At 36.2% G+C, this 26,498-nt stretch overlaps 1 protein-coding gene across 1 annotated transcript in view; it reads left to right on the forward strand.

Annotated features, from left to right (window-relative positions):
- LOC137400082 (uncharacterized protein C7orf50 homolog) overlaps positions 1–24,516 on the forward strand; it is a 39,946-nt gene extending 15,430 nt beyond the window's left edge. The window contains exons 2-9 of the mRNA XM_068086392.1: positions 4,652–4,780; positions 8,135–8,218; positions 9,688–9,768; positions 9,902–9,997; positions 10,617–10,750; positions 13,641–13,847; positions 17,969–18,065; positions 23,945–24,516. Coding sequence (XP_067942493.1) covers positions 4,660–4,780; positions 8,135–8,218; positions 9,688–9,768; positions 9,902–9,997; positions 10,617–10,750; positions 13,641–13,847; positions 17,969–18,065; positions 23,945–24,069 — 945 coding nt within the window. The 5' untranslated portion in view covers positions 4,652–4,659 and the 3' untranslated portion in view covers positions 24,070–24,516. The remainder of the gene's footprint in view (positions 1–4,651; positions 4,781–8,134; positions 8,219–9,687; positions 9,769–9,901; positions 9,998–10,616; positions 10,751–13,640; positions 13,848–17,968; positions 18,066–23,944) is intronic.
- Positions 24,517–26,498: the final 1,982 nt, after the last annotated feature.

Genomic DNA, 26,498 nt, shown 5'->3' on the forward strand with positions numbered 1-26,498 from the left:
AAGCTCCGTGTACATATTGGATTATTATTTTTTGAGGACATTAATGCAATCGCATATATGCATTCCAAATTTAATTTACACCATCTCTACATACATACAAATATCTGAAGCAAGTAATTGCTTTGACATGTGCAATAATTTTCAACATGCGCCATTCAAAAACTTTTTGAAAGATTGCACCAGTTTTTTAAGTAAAACTATACATGCCGATTAAAATCAGAAAGTAAAACAAAAGCGATAAAATATACATAGATTAAGTCAAGCTACACTATGTTTAGTGAAAGTTTGGAGTAAGTTAGGCCATTCTATTACCAAATTTAAGCATTCCTGAGTCTACAATTTTGTTCTCTCTCAAGTAAACTAACAATAAAAGCATCATTGTCTACACCCCAGATTCATATTGCATAAGTTAGTGCAAACTAAATAAAATAAAATATTTCAAGTTGTGTTTTTGTGGTGCAACGGAAAACTTGCATTATGTTTAGTTGCTTTTTTATTATTCTGTTGGTGAGCGCCTCAAGCTTTTCAAATACGCTTCAATAAGGATAATTCAACTCAATCATTCAATGTTAGTTTCGAATGAAAAAGATGATCAGGCCATTAGCTTTGCTACACCAAACCACTATCATTGTGTGATCAAAAAATTGTGTGAACTGTTAATGGTTTGCGATGAGGATGGTCGGTATGATCAAAGGCATCCATGACTATATTGCACTCCAGAGTTAGCCTGTTGCCTTTCATGTGCTCACTGTCAAGCTGAGGCTCAGGCCATTTGGTAATTACGTACGTAAATATTTATCCTCAGGTCTCAGAATGGTTGAAGACGTCTCTAGCGTGATACTCTTGTCTGGCCTGAGCAGGCGGTACGTAGTGGGTGTGATTACACGCTACTCATGCCGAGTGTACTTGACTCGACCAAGCACCATTCGATCCCATTGAATGGCATTAATTCTAGCTAACTGCTGCCTATCCTCTTCATATTTTGATGCGATTAATTTTGACACGACTTGCCAAGAATGACAATGATGTTTGCCGAACTGTTTTAGGTGAAACAATGGAATATTTAGGGAGTACAGTAAAGTTCTAAACAAAGTTAGAGCTGAAGGCCTCCTATTTAAATGGGCATGTTACGCATCGGCCTGAGTTTGAGAATTAACGCTCCGGAAGCTTATCGGTAAACCTTTGCAGAGCTAGTTGCTTAAAGCATTTCTTCTTTTTGTAACTCTAACCATGCGCAAGTAATATTTAATGTTTTCAGACACTTGTATTAGAACAGCTCTTGTGTCAATTTATTTCTCTGCAAAATTTTATTTTGTAAAATTGCGCCAAAAATTCTATATGTGCATTAATATTTGCCAGTTAATAATAATATAAATAATTAGAATTATTTGTAAAGTAATATTTGTTATTAATAAATAACAAATAATTATGAATATTTCATGTAACTATTGGGTTGACTTCAGATAATTCAAACTTTTTTAACTTATGCTATATTCATACTGAGTGGACTTATGGGTTTGGTAAAAAGTCTGTTGTAGTGTTACCTCTTCACCACCGGTTTTGTTGACAGAATATCTTGTCTATCTTGTGGGTTGTTATCTGTGATCGATTTATATTTTGTATGATATAATCGGTGACAAATGGACTTTAATAAGTTCACTATATATTTTATATGACAACCGAAAATGTCAACTGAATTTTGTTTAGTACAGATTCCTTAAAGCTTTAGTATGTACCTTTAAGAGACGAGACTGTTTTATGCCATTTTGTTACTATCACGAGATCCTGTTAGCAACTGTCACCTTGGAACATTCTGCTACAGAATATGCTAGGATTTCTTTGCATATGTGCATTGATTTTTCACAATTTTGTTCGCGCTTGTAGTAGCAGCTCGTTTTGTTGTACAGAATTATTAATAGTTGTGTATTTATGTATTGGTTTTATAGTACAAACTTTCCTAGGATCTAGGTTCCTCCTGCTATTAAAGGAATGTGTAGCATTAAGGAGTTAACTGTAATGGAATGAAGTTGCTTTGAAGATGTTACTAAGCAAATAGAAGTTGAACTAAAGGCTGTAATCTTGTTTATGAATAGCGGCTCATGAATTATCCTCAAGTGGAATCTTTTCTTTTATTCTTTCGTATTAGCATTTATCTGAGGTGCCTCCTGCGTTTTGACAGGTCGCTTTTGTGTCATGATGTAAGGCGATCATTGAGGTGGCCATATCTTTTTCTTCGGCTGTCAAGATGATAGAATATATTATCATTGTCTTTTAACCTACATACCATTAAATGTTCTCATAGTCTAAAAATAGTTATATTCAAACCTTCTGAGGTGTCTACTACAATTTGACAGGCCACTTTTGTATAATGCTGTAAGATGGTTATTCAAGTGGCCATATCATTTTCTTCAGGCTTTGCATTTATAACATATGATAGTATTTTAATCCACGTATCAGTGATTATCTAAAGAGCCTAACAATACATTCCTTATATTCAACCGATGTTTTTGCTACCGTTTGGTAAGTCATTGTTACGTAGTGTTGTAAGATAATCGCTAAAATAACCAGATTCTTTTGTTTTTCAATCTGCTTAAGAGATAGTACCACACATGTAATTGTATAAAATGTATAGATTTAAAGTTTTTTATCTGCTAGCAGCTACTGCTATCAGATCAAAAACTTTTAAGGTTGACTTGCAACAAAATTCTCATTACCGTTATTTGATATGAAAAGATTCACCATGTCTTACTCTGTTGTGTTGTAGGTGCAAAATATGTGGAAAGGTGATAACAAGCTCTTAAAAGCTCAAAAACGAACAGAAAATCGCAGCCACACGAGACCGCAGTAGTTTGGATTCCCTTTCCAAAACGGCTCAAATGTGATGTAGTTGTGAGAGATGGTTTCTGTTTACACTTTCTTGCAACCTTATTCGTTGAAATATTTTCACAAATATACTTCACGCATTCAATAAAACTATGTCTATTGTTCTTACGCGTCTGTTTTATCGTCATCGTAATGCTGTAACTTTTAGCACTGATATCTTATAACGTACCGTAAAAAATCGTTAAACTTTTTAACCTTAGCTCGAAGGAGTACTTATCATTGTCTGATAATCATGACGAGCCTGTTGGTCACCTGTGATAATCGAAGTGCTGCAAAAATTATTTGTGAAGCATTTGGTCACATGATCAGAGAACGACTTGACGATTGAATAATGCCGAAACAAAACTGTAAATTAGCGAGCATCTATATTTGATACGGGGGTCTTCGGTAAAACCCGAAGTGTTTGTCATAAACTATTACTACGATAAGTTTTATATTGAGCTTTGTATTGACCTTTCAATTCATGTGAGAACATACGTAACAAGACGATAACCAAATTTCGTGACTACGTCATCGAAATAAAGAGATTCCAATCTACGTCCGCTTTTCGTTTTTGAGCTCTTAAGAGCTTGTAATCACATTTCCACATATTTGGCACTTACAACACAACAGAGTAAGACATGGTGAATCTTTTGATACCAAATAACTGTAATGTGAATTTTGTTGCAAGTCAACCTTTAAATCTATAGATTTTATACAGCAGAATCAGAATTTTATTCGATTTCCTAAAAAGGTCTGATATCAGAACTTGTACCAACTTTTGCTCTACCAACTATTGCGCTATACATTCCTTCAATGGCAAGAGTAACCTAGACCCTAGAAAAGTTTGTGCTATTCACTAATACATATTTGGCCCTGCACCTTGATTAGACCTGCTACTGTGCACGTAGGCCTTCATCACTCCCTATTGTATTATGATTGCTTATTCATATATATGTATATTTATTTAGTTTGTGTCTCTGTGTGCATCTGTTTTTATGATGAAAATAAATTAACATAACATAAATACTTAACTATTAATAATTCTGTACAACAAAATGAGCTGCTACTACAAGTGCAAACAAAATTGTGAAAAATCAATGTACATATGCAGAGAAATGCTAGCATATTCTGTAGCAGAATGTTCCAAGGTGACAGTTGCTAACAGGATCTCGTGATAGTAACAAAATGGCATAAAACAGTCTCGTCTCTTAAGGGTACACACTAAAGCTTTAAGGGATTTGTTCTAAAAAATAACTTGTAGAGTCTACAGGTTATTGTGAGGTAAAACCTAAATCATGATTTGCTTACATTGAAGTTTTTATCATTAAATAGTTATTGTTGTCGTAGTAGCCAATCAAATTGGTTACTATGATAACTATTCCTTTCTGGTGAGTTAAAGCAATAGTGCCTGTATTTCTAATCCCTGGCTCACTATTCAAGGGCATCAGATGAAGCGTTTAAGAGTTTGTGTATTTCAAATAACAATTGGTTTAAAGAAATCCAAAAGTTGGATCTGAATTGTGGTCTAAAAAAATTGTACAATGCACAAAGGACATTTTTTATTTCATGGTTATTTAATACTTTTATGGCGTTCCAATAGTCTTAAATAGAACTGCCTTTTAGACCAGTGACATGATGTGATGTGCATCACTCACTCGATCCTCGCTGGAGACTATCTAATAGCTTACACGATCATCCTTATTATTTCCTATCCTCAAAAATGGTGTGCCAGGCTCACACACCGATCTAATTGATGTCATAAGAATGTTTATGTGGTGCTTCATAGGTTTGAGCATGTCTCTACAGAACTGGGATTTAGATGAGGAGAACCTTCCGGAAACGGAAAACTCAAAGATTACACCCTTGAAAAAAAAGAAGAAGCATACCAATCCTAAAGAAGAATCTATTGCGCAAGGTTGGAGTTGTGATCTTATAGTTCTAAGCTATTGCTATTTGCTATGGAACAGTATGTCAATGTGAATTCTGTGGCCATTTTATTTTTGGAATAAAACCCGCTTTCTTTACTAAAGGAATTCAGGACCTGTTCTTCACACCCTCTGATAAAACATTTTTAGTAAATTTAGGTAGTCTCAGTAAACAGGTCACAAATCTACCACACAACGACTATCAGCATGAAATTAAAGCTTCCATTCACCTTTACTATTAACTATTAAGGTCTTTCAAAAGTATGCAAAGTTGGAGAGTAGGAAATTTCTAATTTGGATTATATCACACTTCAAATATTATGAAAACAACTCATAAGGTCTCTCAATTTCGGTAGCGCCAAAAATATGCACTATTGCATAGTTGACTTTACAATTGTGTCATCAATAGTGTATGCACTTAGCAGACTCAAGTAGGCAAATATCACTTTAGTTTTGACATAAATATTAACAGATTATTACTGAATACAGATTGCAAAATTTTAATGTCACTCCCACTTGAAATAAGTTTTGGATCAAGGGAGGCAAATCTATCTGAAACTGAAATTAGAAGCTAAACTTGTCCATTATTGAATGTTATGAGAATTTTATGCCACACCTTTATTAAAAAACAGTTTTAGACCATTTTAGAGTTGATTGAATACTTATATTGGCCAAAGCCTAATAATAAAATGCAGCATCGATGTTAGTTATTTTACAATTTTTCAGAAATGTATCAAGTAAAAAGTAAATGTACTTATACTAAAAAATGCAGATTTAAGCAACAATATAACCATGGAAAAAAATTTTGAGAAATTTTTTTCTGAATTTTTTTGATTGCAATGCATTTAAATTCACTCCAGTTACAGTACATTTTCTACCTCTTGCCTACATGATCCACATGCGTAGATCTTTTTGGAAATTGCTGAGCTGCACTGGCTTCACATCTCAAAGTTTCTTATCCTTCTGATAATTTGTTGCAAGATTTCTCGTAATCGCTTTAGCATTTTTTCCGAATAACTGTGAGACTTTGGGCGTATGATTAAGGAATTTTGTGTTTCACCTTTTTTCTGCAACTACAAGTCCTTTTGGTCTGCTGAAAACTTTATTTTGGTCTTTTCCAGCTTCAGCAAAAATTATGCAATTTAAACAGAAACCGACCAACTCTTTATTCAGTTGAGGTCTTTATATCAGTATAAACCTTTTTGTTGTAAAAAACTTGAAAAAATGTTAATATCGTCATTTGCAGTACCATCGCTTACTGGTTCCGATGGAAATCTTTATAAAGTTGATTAACTTATTAACTTCAAGTGTATTAACTTGGAATTTAAGCAATCAGCAACATTATTAGTTTATATTTAACCCTCGCTTTAAAAATGTCGCTATGCAGGCATAGCGACATTTTTGTCGTTTTGCGATGCTGATGCTAGTGGGCAGAGCGACTGTTATGTCGCCACACCAACGTTTTTTATAAATTGATTTCTGGTTAGCTAATTGCTTTTTTTTGTTTAATTTTTTTCACTAATAGTAAACTATGATAGACTGGTCTCTGTTAGCAACAAAAAATAAGCCATTTTGAGAAGGAAAAACGATCGTTTTTGCAATACTAAATGAATGAAAAATCCGAAATAAAAACGTATTTAAATAAAATTGGGATATTTGTTTTGTCTCTTGTTTCTGCTTTTGTTTCTGCTTTCTGAATGTTTTCCCAGAGTGCAAAAAACTTTCTTTTACTGCCATGGCGTCCTCCAAAAGCTATAGGCAAAAGCGAGGCTATAGAGGAACAAGAATAAGCACATGGTGTCAAGACTGCGATGTAAGCCTCTGCAAGGTCCAATGCTTCCAAAAGTACCATAGCTAGAGAAACAGTTATTTGAAGAATTGACTTGAAACATGTTTATTTGTATTAACCTGTATCATAAAAACATAAAACATGTATACAATATCATAAATAAGAGTATCAATGATTTTTATTAATCGATTTGTGAAAATTAATTTGTCCGTGGGGTTTCAAATAGCCCAAAAAACTCACCTGCAAAAGGGTTAAAATCAATATTACGAAAAATTTGTGTATTTGTACAAGTCAGTGCACTACTGCCTCGAGTTTGACTCGGTTTTTTACCAGACAATGAAGGAAGTCATTTTATATTGAAAAACTAACCCCTTTTGACAATATTCATGAGCCTATGTGTTTATCGATTGTTAAAGTTTAAAAAACACATGGCGTTATCCGCAAATGCGTTGAGACTTGAGTCATCAATGTTTAGCCCCTTACAAGTGTCGGCAACTCGGTAATGTTTCCTGTGGATCTCTACTTCTTACCACTAGAATATATTTACATTTTTTGCCTCATCGCATGACTTGGTACATGCTTACCACAGCTTATTTCTTGTACTTGTTTACATTGTATTTTATGCAATCTGTTTGGGCTGTCTGCACTTTCTATTATCTATGAGTGTTCTATACACATTCTGGAGTATGTGATTATCATGTTTTTTTACTGCGTCTAACTGTCATTTTCACGTTTCATATATCTGAGTACCATCTCTACACTCTGATATATCTGATTATCATCTCTACACTCTGATATATCTGAGTACTATCTCTACACTCTGATATATCTGAGTACTATTTCTACGCTCTGATATATCTTAGTACTATCTCTACACTCTGATATATCTGAGTACCATCTCTACACTCTGATATATCTGAGTACCATCTCTACACTCTGATATATCTGAGTACCATCTCTACACTCTGATATATCTGAGTACCATCTCTACACTCTGATATATTTGAGTACCATCTCTACACTCTGATATATGTTAGTACTATCTCTACGCTCTGATATATCTGAGTACTATCTCTGCACTCTGAAATATCTAAGTACTATCTCTATGCTCTGATATATCTGAGTACCATCCCTACGCTCTGATTTATCTGAATACTATCTCTGCACTCTGAAATATCTAAGTACTATCTCTATGCTCTGATATATCTGAGTACCATCCCTACGCTCTGATTTATCTGAATACTATTGGTACGCTCTGATATATATGAGTTGGATCGTAACTTCCTGCCATTTTTAGTGTTGTTTGTCGCATTCAGTAACATGCAAGTGTTGTCTTTCCTTTCTGCTATATTTTAGTGCCATCTTTACATTCTACTATATATTAGTGTCATGTGTACTTTCATCCTTGAGTCTTTTCCGTACTCTTTGCTGATTGCACTGCGTTTTTCAATTCATAATCCTAGTCTTTTTCAGAACGCACACCTTGCATTTTATTCATTTTTTGATCAAATGTTGTCACTATGTATATGACATCCTACTTTTACATGTACTGCAGAGTCAGTGAGTGCTTCTATAACAGAGAAAGAGAACGCGGGAGATTCTACTGTGAAGAAAAAGAAACGGAAACTAAAAGAAAAAAGTAAGTAAAACATGACTACTATATAAAGATGTTATCACACATCACCCATCGCTTTGACGATTGCATGCTATGTTGATATGGAAGGTAGGATTTACAAAAGTGTAAGAGAGTACGTACAAACTTAGGTACAGATCACTGTGTCACATTCAATCCATTGAACTTGAGTGAAGGATAGATGAGCTGCAATTTGTGCGGCTATGTGTACTCCTGAACATGCACAAGTGATTGTTTATTGTTGCTGCCATTCGTAAAGTATCAGTAAAGGCTACATATTGGGTGTTAATTTTTGCCAATATGCTCCATGCAACCCTGTGGAATTGCAAATACAATTACAATGGTGATCTTATGCATAAAATCAATATTTCTATGTATTAAGATATTTGCCTTTCATTCAAGGAATGCTTTATTGCAACTTTGTATATTTTTGATTGCCCTGTTGGAACAGATCTTAAGTGTCTATCAACTGCCCTGAAACATTAGAATAACAATTTCCTTCTCTTTCTTATCAGCATTAGGGCGAGAGTAGACAACTCTTTGTATCATTGACTTGTATTCAATTGTTTACCTACATGTATTTCGTTTAGATTAGAAACTTATTTAATACAATATTTAAGTCATTCTGTTAAATTATTTGGTGAAGAGATTACTAATCTTCCTGAGGCCACGTGATATTGTGCCTATTCACCGGAGAGCTTATGATATGTTAAAACGCCTGCCTAAACAAGTACGCAGCTACATGGAGGTCTGCAATAGACAGATGTGTCTTTAACCTGTTCTGTTATAATATAGTTCAGAAAGAAAATGTGAGTTAGGTGACTTTTATCTCGAAGATGAGGAACAGTGATAAGGTTGTGCACATTTATTTCTGTCTTTATTCGCTGCCTTCACTTCTTCTCGCTTTCAATTCTTTTATCCCAAGTTCAATTATAACTGTTATCATTATTATCGTTGTAATAATATCGATCATTATCCTTGGTGGATTAAAACTAGTCTTTCGACTCTTGACTCGCTGCTCATACATGTAAGTGTCGATAAGTTTAATTTGCTCTCTGTGTAATTTGTGTCCATGAGGTTGTGATAGAAGTTAGGTCATTGTAATAACTTCTAAATCACTTTTTATAAAGCAGATTTTATTGCATTCTGCCACCTCCTCCTGGTGTTTCCTATACTCTCTCATTCTCAATTATAGCTTTTATCAGCTGTTAACAAGCTTCTATTTTGGTTGCCAACAAAGTCGTTTCTCAACAAAGGATTAAAAGAATGCTGCCAACATTGACTTAGCGATAGAGCGCACTATTATCAACATTGTCTTATGCCTTGAGCCTAGATCAGCGTTTCAGTTTGTCAGCATTTTTAGACATACTATCTATCCTTTACAGTTTGAAACAGTTTTTTAACGCTGACTGCTTGTACTGCCTCCAAAGTTCAATATGAACCTTGCGTATGACACCTTATGTTTACATGTACAGCTGAGTCGATGAATGGTTCTGTGACAGAGAAAAAGAATGCAGTAGACGCTTGCGGGAAAAAAAAGAAACGAGATATTGAACGTGAGTTGGAAAACAATGAGGTCTATCTTGCTCTGTTTAAAGCTTTGATAAATCCATTTACCACGTACAACTACATCAAGCCCTGTATGATGCTTTATGTTATAACTACGGTTTTATTATTTGTCATAAACAGTTAGTCCTGGAAAAGGTACTGCAACACAAAAATCTCACAAAAAGAAAATAAACCCAACTACAGAAGACACTCTGATTGGTAATTCAATTAAAATTGGTGAGTAGTATATAATAGTAGTACTATATAGTAGTACTAGTACATAGTAGTAGGAATAGTAGTAGTAGTACATAGTAGTAGTACCATATAGTAGTAGTACATGTTAGTTGCATCATATAGTAGTCGTAGTACATAGAAGGAGTACCATATAGTAGTAGTAGATAGTAATTGTCCCATATAGTAGTAGTAGTACATAGTAGTTGTACCATATAGTTGTAGTAGTACATGGTAGCTTTACTATAAAGTGGTAGTACATAGTAGTTGTACCATATAGTAGTTGTACCATATAGTAGTAGTACATAGTAGTTGTACCATATAGTAGTAGTACCATATAGTAGTGGTACCATATAGTAGTGGTACATAGTAGCTGTACCATATAGTAGTGTTACGTTGTAGCTGCAGCGTGTCCGTAAGACTCCATATACTCAGGTTTAAATCATTTTAAGTATTTGTCAATGGCCTCTATCTTGGTTTCATTTTTTCACCAGAAGGTAATGGTTACTTACTATTATTGCACTAAGACATCATCAACATAAAAGAAATATCATTCAGGTATAAATAGTTCTCTGCTTGTTTTCTCTTATATATATGGTATTATTTATTTTTTGTTTGTTATTAGGCAAAAAGTTTCGTAAATCCACAGAGGCAAAGTTTAGTGTATCCTCAGATCCTACTGAAGAATCTGTTGTTGCTTCGGAAGTGAATAAAGACGTGTCCACAACTGACGAGCAAGACAGCGAGAAACCGAAAAAAGTACATAACCTCTCATAGATCTCCTTTGCTACCATACATGTGGTATCTGTCTGTTCGATTGTAGGTAATAGACATGATTCTAAGTGCAGCTCATTATGGAATCATCCGCATAGTTCAATTGTCTCAACTTTGTTTGATTTGGTCTCATGAACATGGGCCAGAATGAACATGGACCAGAATGAGCATGAACCAGAATGAACATGGGCCAGAATGAACATGGGCCAGAATGAACATGGACCAGAATGAGCATGGACCAGAATGAGCATGAACCAGAATGAACATGGGCCAGAATGAACATGGACCAGAATGAACATGGACCAGAATGAACATGGGCCAGAATGAACATGGACCAGAATGAGCATGGACCAGAATGAGCATGAACCAGAATGAACATGGGCCAGAATGAACATGGACCAGAATGAACATGGACCAGAATGAACATGGGCCAGAATGAACATGGACCAGAATGAACATGGGCCAGAATGAACATGGACCAGAATGAACATGGGCCAGAATGAACATGGACCAGAATGAACATGGGCCAGAATGAACATGGACCAGAATGAGCATGGACCAGAATGAGCATGAACCAGAATGAACATGGGCCAGAATGAACATGGACCAGAATGAGCATGGACCAGAATGAGCATGAACCAGAATGAACATGGGCCAGAATGAACATGGACCAGAATGAACATGGACCAGAATGAACATGGACCAGAATGAACATGGGCCAGAATGAACATGGACCAGAATGAACATGGACCAGAATGAACATGGACCAGAATGAGCATGAACCAGAATGAATATGGGCCAGAATGAACATGGGCCAGAGTGAACATGGGCCAGAATGAGCATGAACCAGAATGAACATGGGCCAGAATGAACATGGACCAGAATGAACATGGACCAGAATGAACATGGGCCAGAATGAACATGGACCAGAATGAGCATGGACCAGAATGAGCATGAACCAGAATGAACATGGGCCAGAATGAACATGGACCAGAATGAACATGGACCAGAATGAACATGGGCCAGAATGAACATGGACCAGAATGAACATGGGCCAGAATGAACATGGACCAGAATGAACATGGACCAGAATGAACATGGACCAGAATGAACATGGGCCAGAATGAACATGGACCAGAATGAACATGGACCAGAATGAACATGGACCAGAATGAGCATGAACCAGAATGAATATGGGCCAGAATGAACATGGGCCAGAGTGAACATGGGCCAGAATGAACATGGACCAGAATGAACATCGACCAGAATGAACATGGACCAGAATGAACATGGGCCAGAATGAACATGGACCAGAATGAACATGGACCAGAATGAACATGGACCAGAATGAGCATGAACCAGAATGAATATGGGCCAGAATGAACATGGGCCAGAGTGAACATGGGCCAGAATGAACATGGACCAGAATGAACATGGACCAGAATGAACATGGGCCAGAGTGAACATGGACCAGAATGAACATGGGCCAGAGTGAACATGGACCAGAATGAACATGGACCAGAATGAACATGGACCAGAATGAGCATGAACCAGAATGAATATGGGCCAGAATGAACATGGGCCAGAGTGAACATGGGCCAGAATGAACATGGACCAGAATGAACATGGACCAGAATGAACATGGACCAGAATGAACATGGACCAGAATGAGCATGAACCAGAATGAATATGGGCCAGAATGAACATGGGCCAGAGTGAACATGGGCCAGAATGAACATGGACCAGAATGAACATGGACCAGAATGAACATGGACCAGAATGAACATGGACCAGAATGAGCATGAACCAGAATGAATATGGGCCAGAATGAACATGGGCCAGAGTGAACATGGGCCAGAATGAACATGGACCAGAATGAACATGGACCAGAATGAACATGGGCCAGAGTGAACATGGACCAGAATGAACATGGGCCAGAGTGAACATGGGCCAGAATGAACATGGGCCAGAATGAACATCGACCAGAATGAACATCGACCAGAATGAACATCGACCAGAATGAATATGGGCCAGAATGAACATGGCCCAGAATGAACATGGGCCAGAATGAACATGGGCCAGAATGAACATGGCCCAGAATGAACATAGACCAGAATGAACATGGGCCAGAATTAATATGGGCCAGAATGAACATGGGCCAGAATGAATATGGGCCAGAATGAACATGGGCCAGAATGAACATGGTTGTGCATGATGATGATTTCCTTTTACTTACGTTTGGTGCCTTTTTTGCTGCACTCAGTATGAGTGGGTGGCAGAAGGCTTGAGTTTTATTACCGATTCTGCAACTTTAGTACCAACTCATTTGCCATGGAAACACATTGTTAGGTTGCTTCATGTTTGTAACTCTGTAATGGAACTTGAAAGGAAATGCCCCAATCTAATAACTGACTATTCTTTGAATTATTTCACAATAATTATATTTTCGACATGTGTCATCATTGTTAAGCAATATTTGATCGACTGAAATCAAACATGGTACGGAGACTATTGCAAGATTTACCATTGCCAAAAAATCAAACAGGAAGAGTTATAAGGAAATACTGGGTAGTTATTTGCAAACACTTATAGTTATTTAGGGCAGTTGTCAAACGCTGTACTTTCCTCTTATGATCGACATAAATATTTTTAATTCTATCAGATTCCCAAACTGCTCTAAATATTATTTGCCATGGTAGAGGTCATATTGAATGTTATAACTTATGTTATAGCATGTTATAACTTATAACAAGTATAACTTATAACAACTTATGTTATAACATGTTATAACTTAATGTTAATAACTTTAGCCCAAGTTACTGCTCTAAATATTATGTGCCATGGTAGAGGTCATATTGAATGTTATTAACTTTAGCCCAAGTTATCAGCATTGAAAAGAAAAAGCCTCAAGCATAAAGAGAGGAAAAGGAAAGAGAAGCTAAATAGACTGAGATCTACGATGCCCCGAGAAAAGTTTGAAGAGTATTTAAGTTCTGGAACATCCGGCGAAAATCCCCAAGTTGCTGCCCTAAATTATCTCAAACTTTGGAAAGATTTCCGATCAACGTGGAAGTTTAGTAAAGTGAGTCTATGAAAAGAAGCTAGTTGTGTGGATGTACGTGTAGGTAAGGTGTAATGTGCAGATGTATGTAATGTGTAGATATATGCAAGGTGTAGTGTACAGATTTATGTAAGGTGTAATGTGTAGATGCATATAAGGTTTAATGTGTAGATGTTTGTAAGGTGTAATGTGCAGTTACCTTATATACAGTCAAATCTCTCTGCATGAATTTAGTTAGGTTAGAATATGCTTCATATCGTAGAACTGCTGTAGTTTGTAGTGAATACTTCTATTTGCTCCACAGCTCTAGATCCTCTGATAGCTCCTAGTTACTACATACTACCGGTTCTTCTACCTCACATTAAAAACCATATAAGAAAAAAGGTAAGTTTATATAAAAAAAGATAAATTATTAAAATTATTATCAACGAATAGAGGTTTTTATTACACGCTTACAGGTTATTATTTCTAGACGCACATCAATTGTGGTATAAGCTCGGTGACCCATGGATTCAGAAGTAAAGGTAGTAATAGAGGTTTTTTGGTGGTTCCAGAGACATATTTGTCATTAAAGAATAGAGAAAGCATAATATTATTATGATTTATTAGTTATCTTGAGGTGTTGACTGATGTTCTAAAAAAAGAATCAAGGAGATTGACCCCCTAGAAGCTGAGATATAGACAGCCAAACACAGGTCTACCTAATAAAGAATCAGAGGAAAACCCTTCGAAAATCCCGAAAACTATGACGTATAAAATCGACTTAATGGTCATGTGCCGGAGTTGCACACCCTTACCGCCGTTACTTATAATGATTGTTTTGGCTACGAGATGTGAAACGCTTCTCGCGATAGTAAATAATTTACATACTAGCTCTGGTTTCTCAGGAAAATCATCCAAACATTGTGTGGTAAAGGCATTTGCCCACAACCCCTCGTCATGATTTTTTAAAGCAGAAGAGCAGATTTTGACTATTGTGCTTCAAATTTTAACTCGATCTCCACGGATATGCTCCGAAGATCATCTGTTCAACGAACGGCGCGTGTATAGTCTATATGCGATATCCGCGATTGCAGTTTTTTTAGAATACGAAATAGGAATGGGACTTTTTGTTCCTTCATAATTTTTCTACTGTGTATCTACTGCAGCATTCAGTTGATTTTCATGATTATCGTCACTATTAACAGACTGGAAGTTCACTACAGCCATAATCTTAAAAAGACTAACTTGACCGTGCTGCTCTTGCTATAAGAAAAGAAAACGATAAATTTTGCTTTGATTTTTCTATTGATCTATTATCTTATCTATGATTATTTTTTATGATTTATATAATATTCATAATGCATATTATACAAAATAATAATATAACTGCGTATAGAATAAATGATGTAACTAATATAATTTGTAGAAAATTCCAAATGATAACCGAGATTGATTTAATTGATTCTATTTATTAGCTATAGTTAAAAAATCTGAACAACGCTAAAGATGAGTCTGAATAGGGAAGCTAAGTAGGAGAACAACAAAACTGAGCTGAACTAGCAAGATAGCGAAATGTTGCGAAATAATAGATGCGTGTAATTATTTTATGCTAAAACTAATCTACACGTCAGAGGGACTGGTTCGGAATTCTAGGAGCGATGATTGTTAGGCCCAATTTGATTGTTCTATACTTCCAGGGATTAAACCAATTAAAACGCCGTGATTGTTATAGGAGAGCGCATTAGTTGGCTTAATTGACCAATGACACACAAGTCGATTTCATACGTCATATATTGATGATTACCAAAACACTTTTGTTTTTTGGTAAACCTGTGTTTGGCTGGCTATATCTCAGCTTCTGGTTGGTCAATCTCCTTGATTCTTTTTTTAGAACATCAGTCAACACCTCAAGATGAATAATAAAGCATAATAATATTATGCTTTCTCTATTCTTTAAATATTTTTATACATTGTTACGTTTGTTTATAGTTTTCAATGATGGCTTATTAAACTGCAATGTTTCAAGAAGCTTCAAAAATTACTTCAAGTGTAGAATCTGCTCAATTTTACGTCGTATGTTGGAAAATTCACATGCTAAGGGGATCATAAGTGTAAATTCGACCACATATTGCTGTTGTCTTAAAATATTACACAATGTCATATCCTCTTTACTATTTCATGCCAAGCCGGCTGCACTTCACATCTGCAGCAAGGAAGCCTCACTAATCTATCACACCATCTAATCTAGCCAGCCTCTAATGATTCATATCATATGAGTTCTTCTCATCACATGTTTCACATCTCTGAGCTTGTCTATTTGTCAGAATAGTGATCTTTTCCCTTCCTGCACACTCCTCCTTCATCATAAGATTATATAGTCATTCACTGATGGAACATTCTCTGTTTCACCGCTCAGCAAGGGCTAATCTTTGTCTCAACAGTTTCCTCAATGACTGTTTTTCTGTATCTCTGGTTCCTCACGCATCTCTCTGTATGACCAGTGAATGTGTTTAATCTTGTTATTTTCGACAGATAAATTGATCATTTCCTTTTAAAGAAAAACTAAGAGTTGATTATTGTAATATTTCTTGGACAGTGTTGTGATTTTATCGCCAACTGAGTGCTTGTTTTTTACTACGCTTACCTGCAGTACTTGTTCTGTTTTATTACTACAAGTACGCTCTCACTCCCGTACACCAAGGGAGATCATGATATGTAATAACTATACGCATAACTATTCCGAAATGCAGCAAAGTGGCTGCGTGGTTTGGTGGTAGTGTGTTTGCTTTCAAATCCATGCACCCGAATATCCAGGTTTGATCCTTGTGTTGTGCAATCTTTTTTCCGAATGCTTTTAATGTGGATTCAGACAGACGGAAGGGCAGACATGACTATTATTATAGTAAAGGTTACTCAAATTTTATATCGTTAGTATTTTCTGATAATGGAGTTGTCAACACTACCTTCAAGTGTACACAATAATGAGGTATTTTTAAGACAGAATAGGTGTCACGTTGTGATTATTATGTTATTAATTATGTATTGATAGTTTTTGGAATAACCTTCAACTAGTACCATTTTTTCACAAAATAGTGTTTAAATCTGCATCCTTCTCAGAAGAATTCACAATTTAGATGAAAATTTCTATTTGAAGTGTTTAATTTTGAAAGCAACTATTTTTAATGCTTGTTGTTTGACAAGCCGTTATACTCAAAGCTCCCTGTATCATGAGACCACAATGTGTAATATGACGCATGTTCGGTCATATCTCAACATACATGCATTCCGGGACTGAGTTTGTATGTCAATATGCTTGTATCTTTATGTAATATTTCTTATATAAAGTAACTAAATACAAATTAATTCATTTTCATACCATGAAAAACCACCTAAAACAGGATAATATGATGGAAAATTTATTTTACTTGTAATTCACTACCTACACTCACAAAGTAACAAATACCTAGCGAGTTGTTATGATCTGCAATAAAATGTAACATTAGTATGAATAGTACTGTGTGAAGTTCCCACCTTCGAGACAAACATGGTGGATAACGACGGTGTGAGAGAGGCTTGACAGCAACTCGATCGGTACACTAGACTTGTGACACAACGTAACATCACAAACTTGAAATTTAACTTAAATTAATTTAGCTTACTAAACTTCGCGCTTTTAATCTTTTACTTAACTTCATTTGAATTTTGTTTTGTCTAAATTTTTTATTATCTGTTTCCATCTTGGCACTTTTGGCCACACCTTCACTATACCTTTTAGCCGACCTTTTTAAAACTTTTCTCAAACTGCTTCGACGGAAAATACTGAGTGATGCTGTTCTCAAAAATGCCCTCTCATATACTTGGCCATTTAGTGGCCATCGAGAAGCGGCTCGTATGCTCGCTTCTCAAAGGTTTCTCGTATCTCAAGGCAGAAGCTTACTCCAAATTTTGCTTGTATCTCAACTTTTTCGTACGTAGAGGCACTCACACATCGAGGTATGACTGTTGTGTGTGGGCAGTGCTTGTCATAATTTTTTTGTGTAGTGATCATGGGAATTTTGTCATTGTCTAGTGCTTTTAATCTATTGACGAGATAGGTGTTGGTTGTATAATCTACAGAGATATTTGTAATGTATGTCTAGTGCTTTCAACTTTCATAACAGGTAAGGCAAACATGGCTGCTGCGACACTGGTCCAACACAGAAATCTTGGATGATGAACGCTTTGCAGTTCTTCTGGAATATATGTCCGCCTTGAAAGGTCAGTCGATGATATTTTCCACTTTCTGTTTTATTCTAGCTGCGAAGGTTCTCTATGTACTGTGAATGATAAACCTTATTGCATGGATGTCCAATAGTTCATTTAGGGCTTTGCCTGACAAAGCTACTTTGCATACATACTTGGTGAATATGGTTCAAGTTTTATTGAACTAGAGTTTAGTGATCTGTATGGGTGCACTCATTGGCTCATTAGTATCTTACATAAACAGAGATTTTAGTCTCTGTCACGTTTTGTGTCATATTCAGACTTCTTATGGTATTACCTGAATATTTCTTGAAAAGAAAGCTCGTTTTTCGAATATTTCTGTTGCTTTAAACAGAAAGATATTTGTACATAAACTTAAGGTTAACAGACGAACACTCAAAGAATGGAAGGAAAGGTAAAGAAGCTATGGAGTACAGGCTATGTAAATCTTATCCATTATCTAGCCTTAACAGGAGGGGAAGTGATATCTACTTGACTTATTTCAACATGTAAATTGGTAGGACTTGAGGAGTATGGATAATTCATTTTATTTCCTCGATGAAGTAACATTGCTCAAGCCACAAACAATGTGAAGTATTGGTTTGGTCATAAAAAAATTAAATGATAATTGCATTTGTAGTTTTTGTACACAATATATTAACAAACAAAAAATGGAGGTAACTGATCAAATTGACCATGACTTAAGCTATTCAAGTGCTTCTTTTCAAGCCAGTCCGATATTAAAAACTTCATTTTAGTTTCACCAACTGTAAGCCCGGGATGTCTTTCATTTTCGATCAGACACACCGCAGGTAGATGTTTAAGAGGCTTGTTATTACGAACCAAATGGAGTTTCGTAACCAAATACTTTTGGTGACCTAGCAGAAGGCACTGAGCACATGTGTGTGAAACTTGGATGAAACAGACGCACACAACAACAATGTAGGAATTATTAATATAGATGCAGCAACCTCGTTGTAGGTTCAATCATCCCGCTATATGCTATAAAATCGAGTCTAAACATACCAAGATACTCTTTTCCAGTATATGTTAAGAAAACTTTGGTTGATTATATTTTATGCGAATCTGTGCGCTTGTTTATCGCTTCAATAGCTCCAAAACTTCACGATAAATGCTTTAGGTAACTACACTGGTAACTATGTACAACCATGTAAAAAGTGTTTTAGTTTTACCCATGCATATGAAAGTAAATAGATGAAGTAGCAATAAATGGCCAGAGGTTTTTATCATTGAGATGTAACTTTGGCTATCGAGATGTAACCTTGGCTATCGAGATGTAACCTTTGCTATTGAGATGTAACCTTCGCTATCGAGGTGTCACCTTGGCTATTGAGATGTGACCTTCGCTATTGAGATGTAACCTTGGCTATTGAGGTGTAACCTTGGCTATCGAGATGTAACCTTCGCTATTGAGATGTAACCTTGGCTATTGAGGTGTAACCTTCGCTATCGAGATGTAACCTTCGCTATTGAGCTGTAACCTTGGCTATTGAGATGTAACCTTCGCTATTGAGATGTAACCTTCGCTATTGAGATGTAACCTTGGCTATTGAGGTGTAACCTTCGCTATCGAGATGTAACCTTGGCTATCGAGATGTAACCTTCGCTATTGAGATGTAACCTTCGCTATTGAGATGTAACCTTAGCTATTGAGATGTAACCTTGGCTATTGAGATGTGACCTTCGCTATGAAGATGTAACCTTCGCTATCGATATGTAACCTTCGCTATCGAGGTGTGATCTTTGATATCGAGATGTTACCTTGGCTATTGAGATGTAACCTTCGCTATTGAGATGTAACCTTGGCTATTGAGGTGTAACCTTCGCTATCGAGATGTAACCTTGGCTATCGAGATGTAACCTTCGCTATTGAGATTTAACCTTGGCTATTGAGATGTAACCTTGGCTATTGAGATGTGACCTTCGCTATGAAGATGTAACCTTCGGTATCGAGATGTAACCTTGGCTATCGAGGTGTGATCTTTGCTATCGAGATGTAACCTTGGCTATTGAGATGTAACCTTCTCTATTGAGATGTAACCTTCTCTATTGAGATGTAACCTTGGCTATTGAGATGTAACCTTGGCTATTGAGATGTAACCTTGGCTATTGAGATGTGACCTTCGCTATGAAGATGTAACCTTCGCTATTCAGGAAATGTACTGTGCGGAGGCAGAGCTCCGTATTTTTAGACAGAGATACAGAACTATTCTGAACCTGACTGTGTGAACTTTAAATTAATTTAACTTATATGTGTTTTCGTATTTGATATTTATGGTAATTTGGTTTTTAGTTGTCACAGCCGGCCTTTCCACTTTCACTCGGTTCAGAGTGAACAGAAAGTCTTCTCGGTTTTTCCTCTAATTCTTTGTCACTATAGCTCCTAGACATATTCAGACTTCTTGTAAAACATTATCTCAGGATGTTTACTCATTATGTTTTTTTATGTTGTTGTTTTTTTACAAAAACATATACATGTATATTTTATCACTCTATCACTACTGCTAAAGCTAAAAAAAGAAAATTATAAAGTACTGATCAGTATCCATTTCGTATTAATCAACTATTAATTAAGTATTAATTTAAATCAAACTGCCATAAAGAGAACTTTGTATGCATCTACTGATATTTAAACCTGCAATGTCTTAAAAATTCTTGTATTTTGTACACCGAAAATTATATGTTGAGACAAATTTTGCTGAAGCTTTATGTCAGGTATTACCTAGTAAACATGTTGAGGTGATACAGTAGTATAGTTTAGAATTTGGTAATATTTAATACACACGTTAATAACATATCACTATTTCCCTGCATTATTTGCTCCCCCCAGCTCTGTTTGAGGACTCATAGCCTATAGTTGTCTCAATAACTCTCTCTGAATTGTTACATAATAATCAAGTTTGCAATTACCAATGATTGTACAATGCGTACTCATCATCATTCATACAGCGGTTTCTCTACATTAGCTTTTTATATTACTATGGTTTATTGCATCATTAGTTGTGACACGACCATCATTCATTAAGCATGCCATCGGTATCCTGGCACTAAGTTGACACTGGTTTGTTGGATAACATGGAAGGAAGGAGACCTTTCCGTTGCTATTGCTATCAATATAGTCATTGGTTAAGCTTGCAGCAACGCAACAGGTTTCTGTGTTCTCTGTTGGTGCAATCGCATGCTTCGTCAAACTTGTGCCAATTTCTTTGGTTATATTTATTTTGTCGGAATTGAATGTAATGTTGTAAAACTCTGCCCATGAGTCAACCACCGGTTCCATTTTTTTGAGCACCAATTTGTTTCTACAGCTGTCAGTGCAGTATATTTAGCCTCTATTTCAACTTGGTTTTTTAAACGATCATATTGCAAAATGCCGAGCCACTATAATAATTTACAGTAAACCTGATAACCATAAAATATCTTTATCACTAATATATTAATGACTATCAGTAAGGGCGGATTGTTTGATTTGTTTCATATTCAATCGGATCGCCTGCAGCATGCGTTAAATTTCCAACGCAAATTGCTACACCCCTTTCTCAACAACCTATTAACACAGTCATTAAAGAATAGAGAAAGCATAATATTATTATGCTTTATTAGTTATCTTGAGGTGTTGACTGATGTTCTAAAAAAAGAATCAAGGAGATTGACCCACTAGAAGTTGAGATATAGCCAGCCAAACACAGGTCTACCTAATAAAGAATCAGAGGAAAACCCTTCAAAAATCCCGAAAACTGACGTATAAAATCGACTTAATGTTCATGTGCCAGAGTTGCGCACCCTTACCGCCGTTACGTATAATGATTGTTTTGGCTACGAGATGTGAAACGCTTCTTGCGATAGTAAATAATTTACAGACTAGCTCCGGTTTCCCAAGAACATCAAGCAAACATTGTGTAGTAAAGGCATTTGCCCACAACCCCTCGACGTGATTTTTCAAAACAAAAGAGCAGATTTTGACTATTGGGCACCAAATTTTAACTCGATCTCCACGGATATGCTCCGGAGATCCTCTGTTCAACGAACGGCGCGTGTATAGTCTATATGCGACATCCGCGATTGCAGTTCGTTTAGAATAAGAAATGGGAATGTGAATTTTTGTTCAATCATCATTTTTCTACTGTGTATCTACTGCAGCATTCAGTTGATTTTTATGATTATCGTCACTATTAACAGACTGTAAGTTCACTACAGCCATAATCTTAAAAAGAAAAACTTGACCGTGCTGCTTTTGCTGTAAGAAAAGAAAACGATAACTTTTCATTTGATTTTTCTATTGATTTATTATCTTATCTATGATTATTTTTTATGATTAATATAATAATCATAATGCATATTATACAAAATAATAATATAACTGTGTATAGAATAAATGATGTAACTAATATAATTTGTAGAAAGTGATAGCAGAATGTTGCGAAATAATAGATGCGTGTAGTTATTTTATTCTAAAACTAATCTACACGTCAGAGGGACTGGTTCGGAATTCTCAGAGCAATGATTGTTAGGCCCAATTTGATTGTTCTATACTTCCAGGGATTAAACCAATTAAAACGCAGTGATTGTTATAGGAGAGCGCATTAGTTGGCTTAATTGACCAATGGCACACAAGTCGATTTCATACGTCATATATTGATGATTACCAAAACACTTATGTTTTTTGGTAGATCTGTGTTTGGCTGGCTATATCTCAGCTTATGTTGGGTCAATCTCCTTGATTCTTTTTTTAGAACATCAGTCAACACCTCAAGATAAATAATAAAGCATAATAATATTATGCTTTCTCTATTCTTTAAGGGCATTTGTTCTTATTGCATACGGCCGCCCATTCTTGAGTTTGTAATCATCTAGACCGTGAGTGGCACATTTATACGGAAAAGGACAGTTTTAAGGCTGCCAATTAAACTGTTGTTGCATGGAGTTGGCCGGCTTTTTGCATTATATAAGCTGTCGGTAACACGTGGAGCTCTGGCAGTCTGCCCTTACAACTCTTCCCAATGCAAGAAGTTTTTTTTAAAGCTGTGGAACACCGACCTTATTATGGTAAAGATTATTCCGGAAAGCCAGAAGGCAGTCGATTGCATATAAAACTCTGTGAAATGTTAATCTTGCTCGAAACTTTTCTACTTATTAAAAATAATATAGGATGTAATTGAAGTTCTTCGTATTAAATAGCTTTGTGCGGGACTCGACCTGATGACATTCGGCTTAGTATATCGACAATCTGGTACCTGCACTAATCATCTCCCTTTTGGCTTACCGCCAGGCTAGCAGTAAGAACTCAGAGGCATCACCAGACTGGCAGTCAGCCTGGTGATGCCTCTGATTTCTTTTATTTCAATCAAATATCCTAGCTGGAACCAGATGGAGTTTTGAGACCAAATATTTTTAGTGATCTGGCAGAATCCTCGGAGCGTATGCGTGTGAATTTTGGGTGAACTCGGCCAAAACGTGTGGAACCGCACAACGTTTGCATGGCCTAACAGACACAGGGCAAAATGGAATTTATTAATATGGATTTGTGTTCACTTGTTTTAGAAGAATGGCTAAAAGTACTTTTGTAACATTATTAAGTATAACTGGTAACTTGCGTTCTCCATATTGTTTTGGGAGAGATCTGATTTAGTCAACGATGATTTCTTACTGTTTTATTTTATTTCTTCTACAAAGCGTTTTTAGTTGTGTGGTTGAAATATGCAATCCACTTTGTTTCTTTCAAGTGGTTCATCCTGTTCAAACCATTCCACTGTTATATCTGTATATCAAACAACCAGATAGATTGATTTGTTTTCTATATATATATATATATATACAGTAATCTAAAGATATTGCATGCAGTAATGATTTATGTGTGTATTTGTATGATCTAGGCCAGGCCAGAGAGACCACTAGCAAAGAGGCTTCAGAACTCTTAGAGAAACATAAAGATGCATCAGAAGCAAATAGCAAAGTTGTAATACGACGGGCAACACAAATTCTTCAGATGTTAGACTGATACACAGTGGTAGTTAACTCTATGTTAGCTATAGACTTCTTTCTGTATATTGCTGTTGCGGACCTATACACTGTGGAAGTTGACATACATTGTGACATACAAGTTGACATACCTATACATTGTGGAAGCTAAAAGATCTTTTGTGTATAGTGCTGTTGGTGCTCATATGTCTGTTCTACTCTTATTGGCCTAGTGATTTGTATTTTAATGGATGGAGCCGGTAGCTAAAATTAATGAATTTTAGATGTTATAATCTGGTTTGACTATATCTGATCTGTTGCCTCTATCCTCTACTAATGACAAATTGAACTGTTTCATACCTATATGCTGTTTTAATGCTGACGGTTTTGCAATCTTGGATACATTGTATGGTATTGCGCATTTACCTCTTTAAATGTAATATTGAATCCAGCAGTTTATAACGATATTCATATGTTTATTAAAATATCATCAGAGATTGAAAGTTTTGCTTAAACTGTCATTCAAATATTGCAGCTTATCATGATGTATACCGTAATGATATATATTATAGCAAAAAAGTTTGCTATAATAAGATTGGTGTCCATTCGTCTGTTTAGAGACATGCCTAGAGATTAGGAAAAAAGATTGCATCAAATGGGGTTTGAACTCACAACTTTCAACTTTATAGACCAACCCACTATCACCTGCATCAATCAACCCTGAAGTTACATTTTGGAATAATCGTGCATTTACTTGTTATACCTGATGCTCTCTCATGGCTCATCAGACTGCCATGGCACTAATTGTAATTATATCTATTACCATGAAGTAAAATTGTTATTATAAGAATGTGGTACGCGTAACACCTTTCAGTATATCCGGTTATATATTTCAGGTTATCAACCAACTAACAACAATATCAATTTGCATAGTTGATATGGCACTACTATCTGTAACCTGTCTGATAAATCTATATGCTAATTTTATATATTATAATAGCTTATAAAATCACACAATAATGTTTATTATCGTAACATCAAAATAGCATTTCCTGTGTTAGACAACAAGTGTGAAAGGGCAGGAATCGTATGATATCCAGTTGCTGTTTGAAGGACAGTAGAGTGGTTGAAACCAGGGCAGCTCATACCACAAAACAGTCCCTGTAACTGACAACAAGTGTGGAAGGGCAGGAACACGGGCTAGCCGGGTCACGCACTCAAGGATTTTCGCCACGCACATACAAAACAAAAACAACAGGGTAGACACACTTTTCGCGGTCTTCCGCACGAATATTCAAAAATACTAACAGATGTCAATTTTATCGGCCAAAAACAACTTACTAATGGATGAGCAACCTATTAATGTATCCGAATACCTCATATAAAATAAGCCAACAATGTTACATAATGGTTAATACCCACTTTTTCTCTGGAAATATGCCTGCCCGCGGTTTATGGCCAAGAATAACCAGGGTTCATTATACACCAAAATGTCTCTCACGGGTTCCGGAGGTAGCCCGTACTGTAAATTAAGTTCGGGTGTCCATATAAAGACCTGGCCCGAAATGAAGGCTACAATATATAAAAATAGTTTATGTTTCGGTACGGGAGCAATGGACCCACCCGATAATGCCAATAACGGGCTACCTCCGGAACCCGTGAGAGACATTTTGGTGTATAATGAACCCGGGTTATTCTTGGCCAAAAACCGCGGGCAGGCATATTTCCAGAGAAAAAGTGGATATTAACTATTATGTAACATGGTTGGCTTGCTTTATATGAGGTATTCGGATACATTAATAGGTTGCTCATCCATTAGTAGGTTGTGTTTGGCCGATAGAATTGACATCTGTTAATATTTTTGAATATTCGTGCGGAAGACCGCGAAAAGTGTGTCTACCCTGTTGTTTTTGTTTTGTATGTGCGTGGCGAAAATCCTTGAGTGCGTGACCCGGCTAGCCCGTGGGCAGGAAGTGTACGATATCCAGTTGCTGTTTGAAGGACAGTAGAGTGGTTGAAACCAGGGCAGCTCATACCACAAAACAGTCCCTGTAACTGACAACAAGTGTGGAAGGGCAGGAAGTGTACGATATCCAGTTGCTGTTTGAAGGACAGTAGAGTGGTTGAAACCAGGGCAGCTCATACCACAAAACAGTCCCTGTAACAGCATGCTTTCTCTTTAGTGCACAACGCTGTCCTCAGGTGATTTACACTGAACAAGCTTAGGAATGGCCAGAGTTTTACATTCAGATTAATGGTATTTTTATTGCTAGATATGCTAAGTAGAAAATAAAGAAAAAGACAAGTGAAAGGGCAGCATTTTGCTATACACATGAGTAACAAAGGATTACATAACAAAAGTATAAATAAAATATGTGGTTCTGAACCAAACACAAGATACAGAACGTTAGCATAGTTTGAATATTTTATGTTAATTCTGACAGGTAGAAGTATATAAGAAAACCGACG

This window comes from Watersipora subatra, chromosome 7, assembly GCF_963576615.1.
Source record: "Watersipora subatra chromosome 7, tzWatSuba1.1, whole genome shotgun sequence".
Lineage (NCBI taxonomy): Eukaryota > Metazoa > Bryozoa > Gymnolaemata > Cheilostomatida > Watersiporidae > Watersipora > Watersipora subatra.